The sequence below is a fragment of the Panthera pardus genome, unplaced genomic scaffold (genome assembly GCF_024362965.1).
Source record: "Panthera pardus isolate Hobbes unplaced genomic scaffold, ASM2436296v1 HiC_scaffold_13, whole genome shotgun sequence".
In the NCBI taxonomy this organism is placed as follows: Eukaryota; Metazoa; Chordata; class Mammalia; order Carnivora; family Felidae; genus Panthera; species Panthera pardus.
This window is the reverse complement of record NW_026526688.1, coordinates 201,771,005-201,787,684: the sequence shown is the minus strand read 5'-3', so window position 1 is coordinate 201,787,684 and position 16,680 is coordinate 201,771,005. Positions and strand designations below refer to the sequence as shown.

Below are 16,680 nucleotides of genomic sequence, written 5' to 3'. Positions count from 1 at the left end.
GGATGGGTAGATGGATGAATGGATGGATGGATGATGGATGGAAGGAAGGAGCAAAGGAAGGAAGGAGCAAAGGAAGGAAGGAGCAAAGGGTGGATTGTGGTTGGAAGGGAAGAGCAGAGCAGGAGCCTGGCAGCCTTACTAACTGTGACCTCACGCAAATCACGTCTCTTCTCTGAGCCTCACGTTGTTCATCTGGAAAACGGCGTCTCCTTCCCTGGCTGTGCACAGCCCCAGGACCTGCAGCTATGGGAGCAGACACTCACGTGCCTCCTGAATTCTGAGAGTATGAATGACCCTGATGCTTCCCGCAACGGTCACCCCCCTTGGCTTCTCACAGGGGACGCCCTCACCACACTGCAAAGCCACACACCAGTCTGAAAGAGGAAAGGGTCCTGTCTTCATCCTGGGGCAGCCCGCGAGCCAGGGCGGTATGAGGCGGGGAGGGGGGAGCTCGGAGGCTGGGGCGGGCCAGGGGACCTCTGACCCTCAGCAGGAGCCAGGACTTTGGGCTCACGATGTCCATGCAGCCCAAATACTCGGATTTGCTGGCCGACCAGCAAAGGCGTCAGAGCCACTGAACCCAGATGGTATAATTTTCAGTAATCAAACGACCAGGGGTCCGATGGGACCTGCTTCTCGATGGACCCCACGTGCCTCACATGAGGCACAGACCAGCTGAGGGACAGGGCCAAGGAAGGGCTCCTGGCAGAGGCCAGAACCAGGCCCCTGTGGCCCAGACATGCCCCTAGTGCCCCGGAGAGGTTCATGGTGGACTTCAGCTCGACACGGGGCACCCAGGCCGCCCCTCCAGGGGCTGTCTTTGCTAGAGTAGCTTGGATCCTTGAGCCGGTCCCCAGGCCCCCAGGGCCCGGCCTGCCCTCGAGATTTGGTTTCACCGTGAGTTCCTCCCAGCACCTGCGCTCTGGAGGGTCACGAAGTCTGACCTCCTGCTTTGCCGACACCAATGCAGCTCTGGAGGTGCAATACAATCTGGAATTTTCCACGTAGCTCTGCCTCATCTCAGAACTCAGAAGGGGACCACTACGCCTGACGAGCTCCAGGGGCTGGGGCTTTTTAAATGGACGATGTCCTTCATTCAGATTGCTCTGTGACATCACGTTCACCAAGCAGCTCAAAGGAGCGTAAAGTGTTCGGGACCAAGCGTCACACGTACGTGCCTGGGGTCTGGCTGCAGACCTTGCAGGGCAAGGCGGCACAAACCACAGAATGCACGGAGCCCCGTCACCTCTCCCCGGAGACGCACCGGGGCGTCACTTCTCTTCTCCCCGACGCTCACTCCTCGGGGCCGTGCCCTCAGCTCCCACCGCCCCCTCGAGTCCCAGCAGACCCTGCGCCACGTGGCCACGCGCCCCGGGGCGCCGAGCAGAGCGCAAACGCTTCCCGCTCCCCGCCCCCCGCCCCCCCATCCCTGTCGTGACCAGGATCCCGCACCCGGGCTTGCGCCACCCCCAAGCCGGGTAGGCCCAGAGCCCTTTGCCAGAAGCCAGCCCACCCCCGGACCTCTCCCTCGGGCAGCGACAGCAGCCCCGGCTTACTCAGCTCGTGCTGGCCGGGGCGGGCCGAGAACTCGATGACCAGCAGCTCCTTGCCGTTGAAGCTTCGCCCGATGCTGTAGGTCTTGGCGATGTGGGCGCAGCGGGCCGCCGTCCGACGCAGCACGCGCACCATCTGGGCGTAGGAGTGGTGTGTAAACTGGATGAAGGTCGGGGGCAGGCCCGAGGGCAGCACCTCCTCCGCGTCCAGGCCTCCTGGGGAAGAATGGGGGGTGTCGGGGGAGCCTCCGGTTCCGCGCCCCTGGCCAGCGCTCACCCACCGGCGGGGTCGCCCTCCTGCCGGTGGCCGCTGTGTCCGCCCCCCCCCCCCCCGCTCCCCTACAAGTCCCGGAACCCTCGTCGCCCCCTCCCCCTGCCACATTCGGGAACTTGGGGGGCCCTGGAAAGGCTCCCCAGCCCATCTGCTCGTGTTTTTCATCACCGTTCCCTTTACAACGCTTCACATCCACAGCTAGTAACAGCACCTAACAGATGGACACAGCAACACAGTTCCTAAAGTTGTTACGATTAAAAGTTAGGTCGTGGGGGCGCCTGGGCGGCTCCGGCGGCTGAGCCTCTGACTCTTGATTTCGGCTCAGGGCACGATCTCATGGTTCGAGAGTTCGAGCCCCACGTCGGGCTCTGGGCCGACGGTGCAGAGCCTGCTTGGGACTCTCTCTCTCCTTCTCTCTCTGCCCCTCCCCCCCACACACGGACACTCTCTCTCTCTCTCAAAATGGATAAACAAACATCGAGAAAGAAAAGCACTACATGGTTACCAAGGAAACCGTGTAAAACACAGAACGGGACACAGAGACGAAGACACGCCTGCAGAAAGCCCAGCCCAGAGCACACCGCGACTTGGCGGGCAGCCTCCGGACCGCGTGTGCGCTCCCCACGGACCCCTAGCCGTGGTCCAGCACCGGAGCAGGCTCCTATTCTGCTCTGTCTGCACTGCTCCACCGTGGAAACAGTCCTCAGCCCCTTGCCGGTCCAGCAACCACAGCTCTGGAGGGCTCCTTACAGACCACCCCACACTGCTGTCACAGCAAGTGTCAGTGATTACCAGTCCAGCAGTGAGAGTGCCTGTGCAGGGCACGGGGAGGAGGGAGGAGGGAGAGGAGGGAGAGGAGGAACAAAGGAAAGGAGGAGGAAGGAGGGGGAGGGGAAGAAGAGTGGAGAGAGTGGGGGAAGGAGGAGGGAAGGGGAGGGGAAGGGAGGAGAAAGAACGAAGGGAGGAGGAGGGAGGGAGGCGGGAAGGGAGGGAGGAGGAGGGGGAGAGGAGAGGGGAAGGGAGGAGAGGGGAAAGGAGGGAGGGGAGGGGAGAGGAGGGGAGAGAAGGAAGAAGGGGGAGTGAAGGAGGGAGAGGAAGAAGGGGAGTGGAGGGGAGAGGAGGGAGAGGAAGGGAGGGGAGGGAGGGAGGAAAGGAGGAGAAAGGAGGAGGAGGGGGAGGGGATAGGAGAAGGGAGGGGGAGGGGAGAGGAGGTGGGGAAGGGAAGGGAAAGGAGGGAGTGAGGGGAGGGAGGGAAAGGAGGGGAGGGGAATGGGAGGAGGGGAAGGGAGGGAGGGAAGGGGGGAGAAGGGGAGGAGGAGAGGGAGAGGAGAGGGGAAGGGAGGAGAGGGGAAAGGAGGGAAGGGGGGGAGAGGAAGGAGGGAAGGGAGGGAGGGGAGGGGAGAGGAGGGAGAGGAGGAAGAAGGGGGAGTGAAGGAGGGAGGGGGAAGAAGGGGAATGGAGGGGAGAGGAGGGAGAGGAAGGGAGGGGAGGGAGGGAGGAAAGGGGGAGGAGGGAGGAGGAGGGGAGAGGGGAAGGGAGGGGAGGGGAGAGGAAGGAGGGGAAGGGAAGGGAGAGGAGGGAGTGAGGGGAGGGAGGGAAAGGAGGGGAGGGGAATGGGAGGGAGGGAAGGGGAGAAGAGGGAGGGGAAAGAGGGGAGTGGAGGGGAGAGGAGGGAGGGCAGCTCCTCCCCACGCTTTTTAAGGCCTCCTGGGAGCAGGCCGTGGGCTCCCGGGTGGGGTCCGCGCCCCCTGCCCAGGGCACCGGCACCAGCTGTCCCCGTGTCTGGGCGGCCAACTCGGCCCGCAGGCTGGTCAACAGTTAATGCTTCTGCGAGCGTCTCGCTTGCCCTGTGCTTTGCTTCCTGCTCCAGACGCTTTTGGGGGAGGAAGCAGGCAGATGGAACCAGCGAATTTGGTGCGGGATTGCCCAAAATAATCCCCCTCCGGCCAAGTCCAGGGCTCTCCCGGGGCGCGGCCTTGGCCCCACGGGGACGTCTGGTTCCCTTCCTCTGCAGCCACCGATCGAAGCGCGGCGCGTGGGCCCGCGGCACCGGCACTGAGGGCCCGTGGGGCGACAGGGCCCCTCCGGGCCAGATCCAGGGTCGGTCCCGAGCCCCACACCCGCCACGAGCGGCACGACTGCGCGCGGGGCTCCCCGGAGGCCAGCGCGCACGCGTGCTCGGATGTCCGCCCGTGTCCCCCCTGCCGTCGCCAGCGTGCCCGCCCCGGAGCCACGGACACGGCAGGCGCTCAGTGACCGTGCGGCATCCGCCCCGCCATCCGTGACCCGCCTGCTTCGCGCCAGCTCTGCCAGGCGGGCGCCCGCGCCCCTGCTGTCCCCCCCCCCACCCCCAGAGCCTCCGCTTCGTCATCTAGGACGTGAGGTCGCGGCAACCTGACCGCTAGCCGCGGGACGCGAGTGCGGACGCCGGGAACGGCCCCCGTCCCGCTGTCCTGCACGGCCCGGTGCGGCACACGCTGGCCACCCGCGGCCGCGGCCGCTGAAATTCGTGAGAGGCGAACACACTCAACACTGAGATCCTCGACGGCACGGAACACGTTCCGAGCACGCTGTGCGCGGGCTGGGCCAGCTCACGACAGAACGATCCCACCGCCGCGGGAAGTTGCGTCAGCCAGGGCTGCTGTGGGTGTCCCAGGAGGGCAGGCACCCCCGACGCCCCGCCAGGGCGCACGGCGGACGGCGTGGCGGGCACGCGCCCCAGCCCTCACGCAGGGCTCACTCCCCCGCAGCATCCCCGCCAAGCGGCCCCCCCGGAACCTCCTTGCACGCCTCCCCGAGACGAGCAGCTCGCCACCTCCCGGGGCTGCCCCTCGCACCCCTGCCACCTCATCCACCGGAGACACCGAAGCCCCGCCCTCCAAGCCCCTCCCACTGCCTTCCTGAGCCACGCCCCCCCCACCCCCACCCCAGGATCCCACGTGCAGTCTTTCGCGCCCCCGGCCACAGGCAACCCCAGGCTTTGCCCAGCAGGCCTCGTGGGGAACCACCTTCCCACAGCAGCCTGGGGCCCGGCCACACTCTCCCTCACACCCAAGCTCCGGCCCAGCCTCTGAGGCCCCCCTATGGGGGGGGCAGGGGGGGGGGCGCCTTTCCCCACCGTGACTCGGTTGTCCCACCCGAGGGCACCAGCGCAGCCCCCGGGGCCCCACGCACCTCGCAGCTTCTCCAGGGGGTCGTGGCAGCCCTCCTCCACGCTGGCAAAGTAGCTACCGCAGTCGAGGAAGTAGGGCCAGGCCATGTCGATGGCGTCGAAGGCGGGCTGGCAGGCCTCCCGCAGGTCCTCACACACGTGCCGGCAGGGCCTGTGCACGCGGCCGTCCCCGCACCGGGGGGCCAGCACGGCGCAGCCCAGCAGCCGGAGGTCGGGATTGCACTGGCCCTCCAGGAGGTGGTGCAGGACGCTCAACAGGATGTACTCGGAGCTGGCCTCCACCGCCTCCCGGGACCGGAGCCCCAGCAGGGTGGGGAAGGCCGTGTGGTTGTAGGCCACGTCGCTGCAGGTCCGGAGCTGCGGGTCCACACACGTGGCTGGGGGCAGGCGGGGTCACCGGGTCACTCCCTCCCTCCACGACCCGCACGGTGGTCCGTCAGACGCAAGCCGGCTCCCCTGGGGGAAGCCAGAGCCCGGGGCGGGGGTGGGGGGGGGGACAGACGGGGCTCCTGAGACCGGCTAGGCTCACTTCCTCCCGAGTGAGCCCCGGGGCAGGCCGCCCTGGGCCTCAGCTTCCACAGCTGCAAAACGGGTGCAGCCAGCCTTGCCGAGGGTCTGAGGCACCGGGACGCACGAGAGAGGCCAGCAGCCCCGGGTTTGGCAGAAGCAGGCGCGAACCCTCCCAGACTCACAGCCCGAAAGCCGACGAGTCCTCGCGGGTGCGCCCAGCTTGAACCGCCTCGTGTCTCTAGGAAAGCGGCCGATGCCTGAGTGGTTAGCTCGGGCTCAGGGCCTGAAGAGAGGGCTGGGTGAAGACAGCCACGGCCTCGCCCGGCCTGACCCCGTTCCACGTCTCCCCAGGGTGTCCGGGGTACGGGGCCTTGGGCGTCACCGGGCATTTTCCCACGCGTTCGTGACTCCCGTGTCTCCCCTGTCTGCCCCGCAGGCCTCCCCAGGATGGAGCTAAGTACGCTGCCCCCCGCCACGTTCTGCGTGTGGCAGCTCACGGTACAAGTTACGAGATTTTGCCACCTTTCTGTGTCAAAGTCTAAAAGGACCAGGTTCTTTCCACTCAGCATTTTTCTGCTCAAAACTTTTTACATGTGTCATTGACTTTCATACTGAGAAAATACTCTCCTGCTTTTCAAAAACAAACCTGGCCCCTCCCCCTTAGAATACAGGGAGGGGATGCCCACGTGGACCGACGCCAGCCATGAGGGGAGCAGGGATGTCTGGAAGGAGCACTTTCTGGGGAGCCGGGGCACAGCCAGGGTGGAAAGCCCCAGCTGCCCACAGGGAAGGTCCCTCCTCTTTCGTTTGGTCTGATCTCCAGCATTTTAAGAAGTGCTTTGGGCCTTGTTACTAATCACCGGCTCCGGAACCGTGGTCCAGCTCTCTAAGGGGCTTGGACAGCGTCGAGGGGTTGCATGGCTCCCACAAAACAAAAAGGAGAGAAGCCCACGTGCCTTACCACTGTCTGCAGCTGAGGGCCCGTGGCATTCACCTGGAAAGAGAAATGTCATGCTGTTAGGGGCGCGGACCCGTCATCCCGTCCCCCTGAGAGTACGCACCGAAGACAGCCCGTCGCTTACACCCCGTGTCTCGCCGGGTCTGCACCACGGCCCTCCGGTGCCCGGGGAACCGTCACCCGCCCTCCGCGGGGGAGGACACCGGGTCCCCGACAGGTGCCGCGAAGCGCCTAAGGAAAGACAGCCGGAGCGCGGTGCGGGTTCTCTGCGTCCATCTGGCCCCAGAGCCTGGGGCAGACCGGCAGGGTGCGGCCAGACCCGCTCGCCGGGACACGGGAGCCCTGGCCGAAGGTGTCCACCGGGCCCCGAGCTGGAAACACCCCCGCGGTGGCCTGGTCTCAAGCTTCCGGCAGTTGGACAACCAGTCCCGGCAAAACTCTTGACTCTTTAACAAGCAGTTCTAGAATCCTGTGCCACACGTGGCTCTGCCCCACCACTGACTCTGACCCCACGTCATTCAAAGCCCCTGCGCGTCACACGGGTGCCTGCTCCCTGCCTTCCAGAACACTCTGCAAGAGCGGTGCTCCACCGTGTCCTGAGCTGGAAAGAGTTTCCTCTTCCCAGAGAAACACACAAAACTCCTCAAGGCCCAGGCACACAGACCCGGCAGTGAGAGCCCTGGGAAGGCCAATAAAACCAACCTTCATCAATGCCACCCGCCCGGTCCCTATCAGAAGGTCCCCGGTGTTCTGGGGGCTCCGAGAGGGAGGAGCTGATCCGGAGAGATGGAAATCGGCGTCAGATTTAGAGCGTGGCTGGCCCCAGACCGCCCCCCGGGCAGGAGTCCCGGGAGCAGAGGGCAGGATGGGGGGCAGAAAAAGTGGGAGCCCAAGGGGGAGGCAGGTGCAGTGGGGAGCCCAGAAGATTAGACGCGCAGGGAAAAGCCTGTGTTCTAATTCTGTAACGTCACGCACGACCCAGGCCTGACCCACGAGTCTGAGAAGGGTGGGAGCCCCTGGTCCCGGGGGGCTGGCCAGGCAGCTCCCCCTTTCAGGAACCCCTGCACGCGGTTCACCCTCCGGGGACCAGGCAACCGCAGCCCGGGCCCCGCGGCAGGCCGGCTCCCAGCGCTCCTCTCGCGGGCCGGAGACTACAAGGCCGCCCCTCGCCGCCTGGCTTCCACTCCCAGCCCTGGTGACAGAGGAGACACCGGACTGTGCACAGACCGTCCACGGGAACACCTGTGGCCCTGGGGCTCGCCCTCCCTCCCTGTGCGAATAATAGGGGGCCCAGTGAGAGAAATTATTCTCTGGCCGTGGGAAAGGCGGCAGGCAAGAGAATAATTTTCCTCAATCTTCCTCAATTCTGCCGGCTCTAATACAACAGGGGGCTACAGTGTGCCCGCCAGCGCCCTCGGGTCCCCGAGGATGAGCACACTGGCGGTGACAGAGCTGGGGGACCCCGGGCGGCAGAAACCGCCTTCCCCCCTCAGCACGCAGGGGCGGGCGTTTCTGGGCTCCCACCCGACACTGCCCGGAGCTCCAAAGTCTTGAGGGTCTGACGTGCTCCCCGATTCGTGCCCACCGCCCTCTGCACAATGAGAGGCGTGACGGGCTGGACCCACACTTGAGGGAAAAAAGGAAAGAGAAAGAAACGGACCCAGCACCCTGCTTGGGACATCGCGGGGTTACCTGGCCGCCTCGTGGCTGAAGGCCCCAGGCGATGCCAGAGCAGAGCAAAGGATCAAGTCTGTGCAGGGCCCCGCGTGCAGGCATCCGTGCCCCACGTTGCCCGGGTGGCGTTTGCCCCACCGAGATGCACGCTCAGTCGACTCCCTGCTACAGCCCGCGTGAGCACGCACGGGGCCGGAGGCCGTGACCCAGAAAGTCGGCGCAGGAGCCCGGGGCCTCACGACGGCCGGCCGGGCGGAGGGCCCCTGACCCCGCTCCCTACACCCGCATCCGCGGAGCCCGCCTGTGCCTGCACTGAGCTGCGGGTGGCCCAGTCTGCAGATCCGTTCAGACCCTGGGCACGTCCAGCGAGCAGGACGCCCCCTTGGCCCGGGGGCCCCGCAGCCTCAGGAAACCAGGAGTGGAGAAGTGACCCCCACGTCTGCCCCCTCAAAATGACCACGGGCCACCCAAGTGGCTGGGTCGGAGTGGATGTGACAAAGGGTCCCTCCGGGTTTTAAATGGCTTCAATCTGTAACTGAAGTTTGGGGATCGGGTGCCTCTCTGGGCCTCAGTTTTCTCATCTGTGAAATGGGGGTGACGATAAGGCCCGCCCGATGGGGTGACACCTGGGCCCAGTAAGGGCTCCACAAACAGCAGCTCAGGGGGCTCACAGGCCGGAGGAGGGACTGGCCACCGTGTCCTTGATGTCCGTGGGATGGACACGTGGGAGGCATCTGCCGACTTGGGCACCAGGACTCCCAGGGTGGCGGCCAGGAGCCAGCCAGACAGACGGACGGATGCGCGTCCTGGGGCTGCCGTTACCAAGTCCCACGAACTGGTGTAACAGACACTGAAGGCCCGGTTCTGGAGACGGCGGCCTGGAGTCGGGGGGGCCGGCAGGCCAGGCCCTTCTGCAGGATCCCGGGGAGGGTCCTCCCTGCCCCTCCCGCCTCTGGGCCCCCCGACGATCCTTGGCGTGCAGCTGCATTACCCCCATCGTCACATGTCCCTCTGGTGGGTCTACGTCTGTTTCCTCCTCTTCTAAGGTCACCAGTCACTGGATTTGGGGCCCACCCTGCACCCGTATGACCTCATTTTACTCGGACTGTACCTGCAAAGACCCCATTTCTCAATACGGTCACAGACACAGGCACGGGGGCGTTAGGACTTCAACGTTTCTTCACCGGTGCGTGGAGGGGGTCACACAGCTCCACCCTTGACAAGAGGCAGGCCCCAGGGTGTGCTTTCGGGGAGCTGAGGGGCTGGGGCGGGGTCAACACAGGAGTCCGCGGGTCTGGCCGCACCGGGCAGCGTGCCCCCGCTAGCCACGTGGGGTTACCGGGAGCCCGAAGCACCCGGTCCATGCCCACACGTACCGTGCGTGTTAAGTGCTCATCAAATCTCAGACTTAGTCCTAAAAACAGGATGGAAAATACTTCATTCGTGGGTTTGGTACTGAGGACGACACACTGAAACGTCACATCGGCTGACCCAAAATCTGTTACTCCGGTGAATTTCACCTGCTTCTCGTCACCTCTTTAGTAGGACCCCTAGACAGTGTGGAAGCATCACGGGCTGGCGTCCTTCCCTGCAGACGGTACTGATTATCTGTCCTAGGGCGGTTCACACATGCCTCTTACACTAGGTGACCACAAGGTGTCAGCATGTCTTTGACGGAGGGACCCAGGCTGACCTGGGGCTGGCCGGCTCCCTCCCTTCCTCCCTCCCTCCTTTTTTTTTTTTTTTAGTGTTTATTTATTTTGAAAGAGAGAGAGAGAGTGTGTGTGTGCGTGAGTGGGGAAGGGGGGCAGAGGGAGAGGGAGAGAGAGAATCTCAACACGTAGGTCTCGAGCTCCTAATCCTGAGATCATGACCTGAGCCAAAATCAAGAGCTGGACGCTTAACCCACTGAGACATCCAGGTGCCCCTCCCTCCCTCTTAAGTGGAAGGTAGTCCTGGCCCAGGCCTCCTCTAACAGATGAGACGCCTGAATGGGGCCAGAGAGGTCAAGCCACCTTCCCAAGGCTGCACAGCAGAGAAGAGGACTAAGGATTTGAACTCGGAACCGCCTGGCCCCCAGCAGCTTGAACGTTGCCTCGGCCCCCTAGGCCCCCCGTGAAGACCTGGGGAAAGGCAGGAGGGGAGGGTCCAGGCCTCCTCTGAGGCGCCAGGACAGGTGCAGTGGGGACACAGATAGAGTCCTCAGGTAGAGCAGCCTGGACACAAGCCGCCGGGCCCCCACCCCGCGCCAGCCTGCCGTCTGGAAAAGCCACTCGGCTTCCTGGGACCACGCACGCTCCTCTGTCGGGAGTGAAGATGGGGCTGGAGGATGGATTTATTCCGGAAACGGTCACCAGTGCGGCCACAGGGCCCCAGCCAGAGAGCCGCCCCGCCCACCCCTCAGGTGAGGAAGGAGCGTCTTCGCCCGGGGGGAAAAAGACTGGCCAGGGAGAATGTCCTGGAGGAGGGGGCCGTGCTCCCTGACTGGCCCGATTCTAGACAGTCGCCGGGGTCTCACGGGCCCGGGGGGAGGTCCCTTCACAGCACAGTGTGAGTTCCACGCACATTCCCCATGCGCACCTGAGCACACGGCACGCACACACCTACACTCTCCGCCTGGGCCTTTCTGCAGAAATGGGGGGAGGGAAGGAGGGGGGGCGAGGGTCGCAGGTAGAGTGACAATGCAGACGGAGAAGGAAGAAAAGGGAAGATCGGCATCGGCGCATTTGCGACTGGCGGTTGGCTCCTGGCACATCCACAAACCCTGCACTTGAGAGATTTCAAATCTGACACGCCCGGAGCCCTGTGCCCGGGGGGGGGGGGGGGGACCCCCACCCTCTGGGGACAGAGACGTCTGCTGCTGATAAGGACTCTGAGGACAGGGGACTGGGCGCGTGGATGCAGGGGAAACCAGCCCACTCCGGGAGGGCGGGTGTGGCTGGGACCAGAGCCCAGGACTCCAGGACCCCCGCCCGGCCGGCACCCCACGCTCTCAGGTGAGACCACCTCCCCTCCGGGGTCCCTGGATGTCACCTTTCCCCCTGCCCCAGAGCCCTCCAGGCGCACCCCTCCCTCCCAGGCGACCACGCCCCCTCCCTGGGGACCCAACCCCTCCCGGGCCCTCAGAGCCCGCTTCCGGAGATACTGTTGCCCACATCACGGCAGAGGGAGGGAGGGAGGGGTCTAGACAGGGTTTGCGGTGGCCCACGGGCTGCCCCTTCCTGGAGGGAACAGGGATCTTGGCTGCCCTCTCCTCTGTGAAGTCCTGACACCTGCTCCCTAGGACCCCACCAGCAGGGCACCCCACCCGCCGTGCGCTGACCCCAGGAGGAGGACCACCCTGGCCTGGGCACGGCGCCCCTCTGCTGCCCCCAGCTGCCCGCTGCGCTCCCCGTGGGGTCCCAGCCCCCCTCTACCCTGCGAGCCCAGTGCCCCCTCCCAGATGGCCACGAGGTCCAAGGTCACGGGCGCCCCTCGGGACGTGCTCCGGGGCCAGGGGTCGCGCGCGGGGGGAGGGAGGAGGGGAGGGAGTTCCTGGCGCGGGGTGGTCCCCCTTACCGGCGCGCCCCCGGCCGAGAGGGCACCCCGGCCCGGCGGCGACAGCGGCCAGCGAGGCCAGCAGCAGCAGCGGCAGCGGCGGCGGCGGCGGCGGGGGCGGCATGGTGGGCGGCGGGCAGGCGGCGGCAGGAGCGCAGTGATGTGGCACTCGGGCCGCGGGGCGAAGGCCGCTGGGCTCCCGCCCCCCAGGAGCGCGAGCGTGGAGTCGGGTTACAGCAGGCGGAGGGACAGAGCCTCGCAGCCCGCTTCCGGCCCAGGGCCCGCCCCCTGGGCTGGGCGCCCCCCTGGGGCTCGGCTCCCCTCCCCCCTGAGGGCCCCCGGGAGCCGACCTCCGCGCCCCCTCCTCATCCCGCCCGCAAACCCCTGTTTCCGGACACGATGGACCTGGGGGCCAAGTGGGTCCTGCCCTCGTGCTGACCCCCGCCGGCCAAGAACCCGGCCAAGTCACTCCTCTGTCCCGTGAGGGGAGGAGGCAGTGTCCCCGGCTGCCCCCACCGCGGCGGGGGTGTGTAGGAGAAGGGTCTGTGGGGGATGGTTGTTTAGGCACCGGGAGGGGGCGGGCGGCTCCCAGTGGCCTCGGGCAAGCCCTCACCTCTGAGCCCGTCCCTGTCTGCGCCCTGGGGAGAGGCCCCTCCTGGCCGCTGTGGCAGAGCCGGGCAGGGCGCCTGGCACCAGGGCCCTCGGTGAGATGAGGTGGCCCCACTCAGCCGGCCAGAGGAGGCCACAACACCAGCCAAGCGGTGGCAGGGAGTCTCGGGGTGAGCCCCCCTCCCCACCGGATGAGGGGGCACGGGCCACGCGGCGGGTCCTCCGAGAGCCCAGGGTAGACGCCCCTGCCACCCTGCCCGGTCGGCTCTAGGGGTGCAGGAGGATCCTTCCCACCCGCCTCCCCTCCCCCCAGCCCCTGCCTGCGCCCCGAAGCCATTTGGGCAGGAAGCCCAAGGGGCCTGGGAGGAGGGAGGCTCCGGACCCGAGGGGAGGGAAGCCTGGGCCCCGGAGCCCCCGGCTCACTGGGCGCCCAGAGCCTCGCTCTCTTCCAGGGCCAGCACCGCTCGGGGACGCGGCCAACGCCTTTGAAGCACCCGCTTCTCGGAGCCGGGCAGGTGCTGGCTCTGCCGTCCAGATGTGCACACATCTGCCCGCCAGCCACTTGTCACGGCCCCACAGCTGCCGTCCAGCCCCTGGTGTGCTCGCGCCCTGGGCCGCGGGGACGAGGCCAGCTGGACACCTGGGTCTGCGTGCTAGCGGTCACCTGGGCCGGGCCCCTCCCCCGCCGGGCTGTCAGCCCAGAGGTTCTTCAGCGGCCACGTGCCTTTCCGGGCCTCCTTTACCAACCGTCCCGGGCGGCCGGGAGGCCCGGCCCTACAGCCAGATGTCGCCCAGCCCTTTGACGAGCCCCTCGGCCCGAGGTTGGGCTGCCCCTGACAGTGCGTGTGATGGCGGAGAGGTAGGAAAGGGCGCCAGCCCGTCCCCGGCCCGGAGAACATGCCCCGCACCCCGCACTCCACCTCATTGACTCCTTCCCGGCACCTCCGGCCGGGGCGTCTGACGCTCCGTGCTGCCCTCTGTCCACCCGGACTGCAGCCTCGTCCTTCCGGAAGTCTCTGGGCTTGCTCCAGCGGGGATCCCAGGCACTTCCCTCGGACTTTCCCCTCGGGGGTCTCCAGTCCTGGCTGGGAGGGCGAGTCCAGACCCCGGCTTGCCCTTCCCGCGAGCCAGCCGGTGAGGTTTGTTCCCTCCTCCCCGGGTGCCAGGGAGGCACGTGAGTGTCCTCGCTGTCCCCTCTTTCGGGCAGGCTAAATCCTCGCGGACACCGAGCCCGCAGCCCCCCGGCGGCCAGATTTGCGCAGGCGTCTCCTACTACAGCCCTCACGTGGGGTTTGGTCTTCTGTCTGAATGGGGTATAAGTTGGTGGCACCGTCGTAAGCCAGCGGCATCTGAGATTTGGTGGAGACAAAGGGCCGTGAGCTGTTGTGACTTTTAAGGACCCGGTGGGTCCAATCTGCCAACCCCCCGTGGGACCAGTCTCTTTCCTCCCCGGTTAAGCTGTTGGAAGGAACGGTCTCTCACCCAAGGCTTCTTGTCCACGAGGGGAGGAGGACACCCCGCCAAACGGATGGGCAGCAACGCACGGGCAGGTCGGCCCTTTCCAAGGGCCGCACGAGTCCCGCCCAGCCCCCCGCCCGCCCCGGCCCTGTCCGGGCCCGGCCGCTCACGGCCAACCGGCCCAGAGGGACGGGGAGGCGCCACGAGGAGCGGGGCAGGTGAACCGGCCGACGCACCCAGAGCGGGAGCTGCAGGAAGGAACCCGGATTCTCCAGCAGGCAGCGGAGCTCACGGCACCGCACTGCTCGCAGAACAAGCTGCGAGGGGCAGAGCCCCGTGGTGTCACGGGGAGAGCGAGGACTCCGCCATCCCTCGGGGGTCGCTTCATCAAGTGGCTCACCCAGAGCCCGTGGCTTCCATCGGTGAGCCTGCCCCCCCCACCCCGGGAAGGTGTCATTGCCCGTCTCGGGGCTCACAGTGATGGGGGGGGGGCTGCAGGCGGCCTGGAGTCCACCCCGCAGCCCGCAGGTGCCCAGCTGAAGCGTCAAGGCCCCTGGGAGCAGCAGCACCCAGACCCGACCCTCCCCAGGCTTCCTCTGGGACAGCACTCAACTCACTGAACTTAGCCCGCCTCTCTTCCAGAGAGCTCTCCCAGGACGGACTCCGCACCGCCCCCGCTGGGCGCTGGGGAGACATTCTCACACGGCCTGGCCTGGCCTGGGGTCTGGGGGCGCCGGATGCCGCTGGCCGGTGCCCTGGGAAACCACAAGGTTTGCAGGACTGACTGGTCCTCAGACAGCTGGCTCGGGCTGCTGCAAAGGCCCCCTTGCAGAGAAGCCAGAGGCTTTTGAACAAAATGTTTATGGATTCGCACAGTGCTCGGGACAGGACGCCGTCCTGCGAGGCACTTAAACTATCTTTCAAATTAAAAAAAGACTGAGGCGCCTGGGTGGCTCAGTCGGTTAAATTTCCGCCTTCAGCTCACATCGCGGTCTCATGGTTCGTGGGTTCAAGCCTCACGTCGGGCTCCCTGCTAACAGCACGGAGCCTGCTTCGGATTCTCTGTCTCCCCCTCTCTCTGCCCCACCTCCCCCTCATGCACTCACACTCTCCCTCTCTCTCTGTCTCTGTCAAAATAAATAATAAACATAAAAAAAGATAAAGACCACAAACCCAAGGCGAAAGATAATATGGTGAGAGAATGTTCTAGAATGCCCAGCGTGGGCAATATAACAGTGCTCTCCTGGTTGGCATCTGTGCCTGAGTGACTTTCTGGAAAATTCCCTGGTGGCTCCCGGGAAGGCAAAACAGGAGAACAACATCCACCCGCAAGGACTCTTGTCTCTTTCCAGCCGTGGCACCCTCCCCAGGGCAGGGTGCGCGTATTTCCTCCGCCGGATTTAAGGCCTGAAGAGCGTACAGGCACGAGGCTGTGAGGCGTGGGGCATGCTCCCCCCAGCCCAAGTGAGGTTCTCAGGGAGGAGAGAGGCCTTCAACTTGCAGGTTCACAGCCCGGCTCTGAGTCACATACGACACAACGGAGGCCACGCTCTCCTTTGCAAGCACCGGGGGCGTCTCGGGGACCCCCAGGCTCCAGGCCCAGCTGCGAACCCTCCTGCGAACCCGGTGACTTAGCCCCTCGACGCCCTCACAGCTGCAGTTGCCAGCCCAAGGCTGGAATGTGGTTTTCACTGAACTGCCTGCGTGGGGGTTTTTTTAACCGCATCCTGACCGCACATCTACAGTTGCCATCAGTCCTAAAAAATAGTTTGGTTTATTTGAATTGCGCTGCAGACCTGATGAGCACTTAAGTATGTCCGGCTTGCGGGGAGGCCCTGGGCAAGCAGCCCGGTGACACCCAGGTGGTCGGGACGGAACCTGCACCAGGCTGCGGACTGCTCCCACCGCCCCGAGGGGCCGAAGGAGCTGACTGCCGCGCGCGTGTCTCCAAGGAGCGAGCTCAGGACCCGTCTCGCCCGGGCCCTCGGCTGAGGGGCCAGCGCTGCGGGCTCCGGAATGTGCCGCGTCCCACGGGCGAGGCCCTGCCCGAGAGCCCGCCGACCGCGTGGTGGGCCCAGCCCCAGTTTCGCGGGGACGGGCTGGGGCCGGAAGAGGCCAGCCAACGGCAGGGGGCGGGAGCGAAGAGGAAACTGCGAGCCTTCACCCCTTCCCCCCACGCCCCGCACAACACACCTCTGCAGAGGACCCACTTAACGCCGGACACCTTTCTGTTTCTGAAGTGTGAACTAGATGCATGTGCAGTTCCCAGACACGGTCCCCTGGGCGCATTTAGCGACAGCGGCAGTGGGCGGCCCCACCGGGGAGTGGCCCCCTCGACCACCAGCCTGAGGGAAGCCCCCGCCTCTCCCGGCTGCCCCAGCGCTGAGCAGAGCGGCTGCGGTGGGGACCTGGGGCCCCCCTCTCCCGGCCGCTGTCCCGTGGCACACCCGGGCTCCGCCTGTTGCCGGAACCTCGCGTCCTTCCCCACGCAAGATTCCGACCCTTCGTAGTAAACGAAAGAAGGCAGGAAGGATGCAGGTGTGACCGGTGAGCCCAGCCCACGTGCGTCGTGCCGGACAGAGGGGGGCAGGGGGAGCCGGCCGCAAAGTTTCTCAGAGACGGGCGCTCCCCGACCCCGTCTGCCCGCGCTGGAGCGTCCTGCCCTGACCGCAGACTGCAGCCGTGGGATCGGGAGCCCCACAGCAGCCTCCCAGACAATCTACCCTCCAGACCCGGATGCTGCTGCGAGCAAGGGGGTAATATTAACAAGGAGGCTGAAGCAGCGGGCGTCAAGCTGGGCCACCCCAACGGACCCTGAGCAAGCACGGTCACCCGGCCCCTGACAGCGGCCGGCCCTGCGGGGGACACCCAACGCGCGCGCGGCCCTGTGAAGGGTGCCTTCCGACCCACCGTCCCGAAGCACCCCTGCAGCCTG

General features: G+C 66.0%; 1 protein-coding gene across 1 annotated transcript in view; it reads right to left on the bottom strand.

Moving 5' to 3' along the window:
* CPZ (carboxypeptidase Z) overlaps window positions 1–11,879 on the bottom strand; it is a 31,250-nt gene extending 19,371 nt beyond the window's left edge. Inside the window, 4 exon segments of the mRNA XM_053901741.1 lie at window positions 1,557–1,769; window positions 5,002–5,376; window positions 6,471–6,503; window positions 11,700–11,879. Of these exon segments, the coding sequence (XP_053757716.1) occupies window positions 1,557–1,769; window positions 5,002–5,376; window positions 6,471–6,503; window positions 11,700–11,802 (724 nt within the window). The 5' untranslated portion in view covers window positions 11,803–11,879.
* Window positions 11,880–16,680: the final 4,801 nt, after the last annotated feature.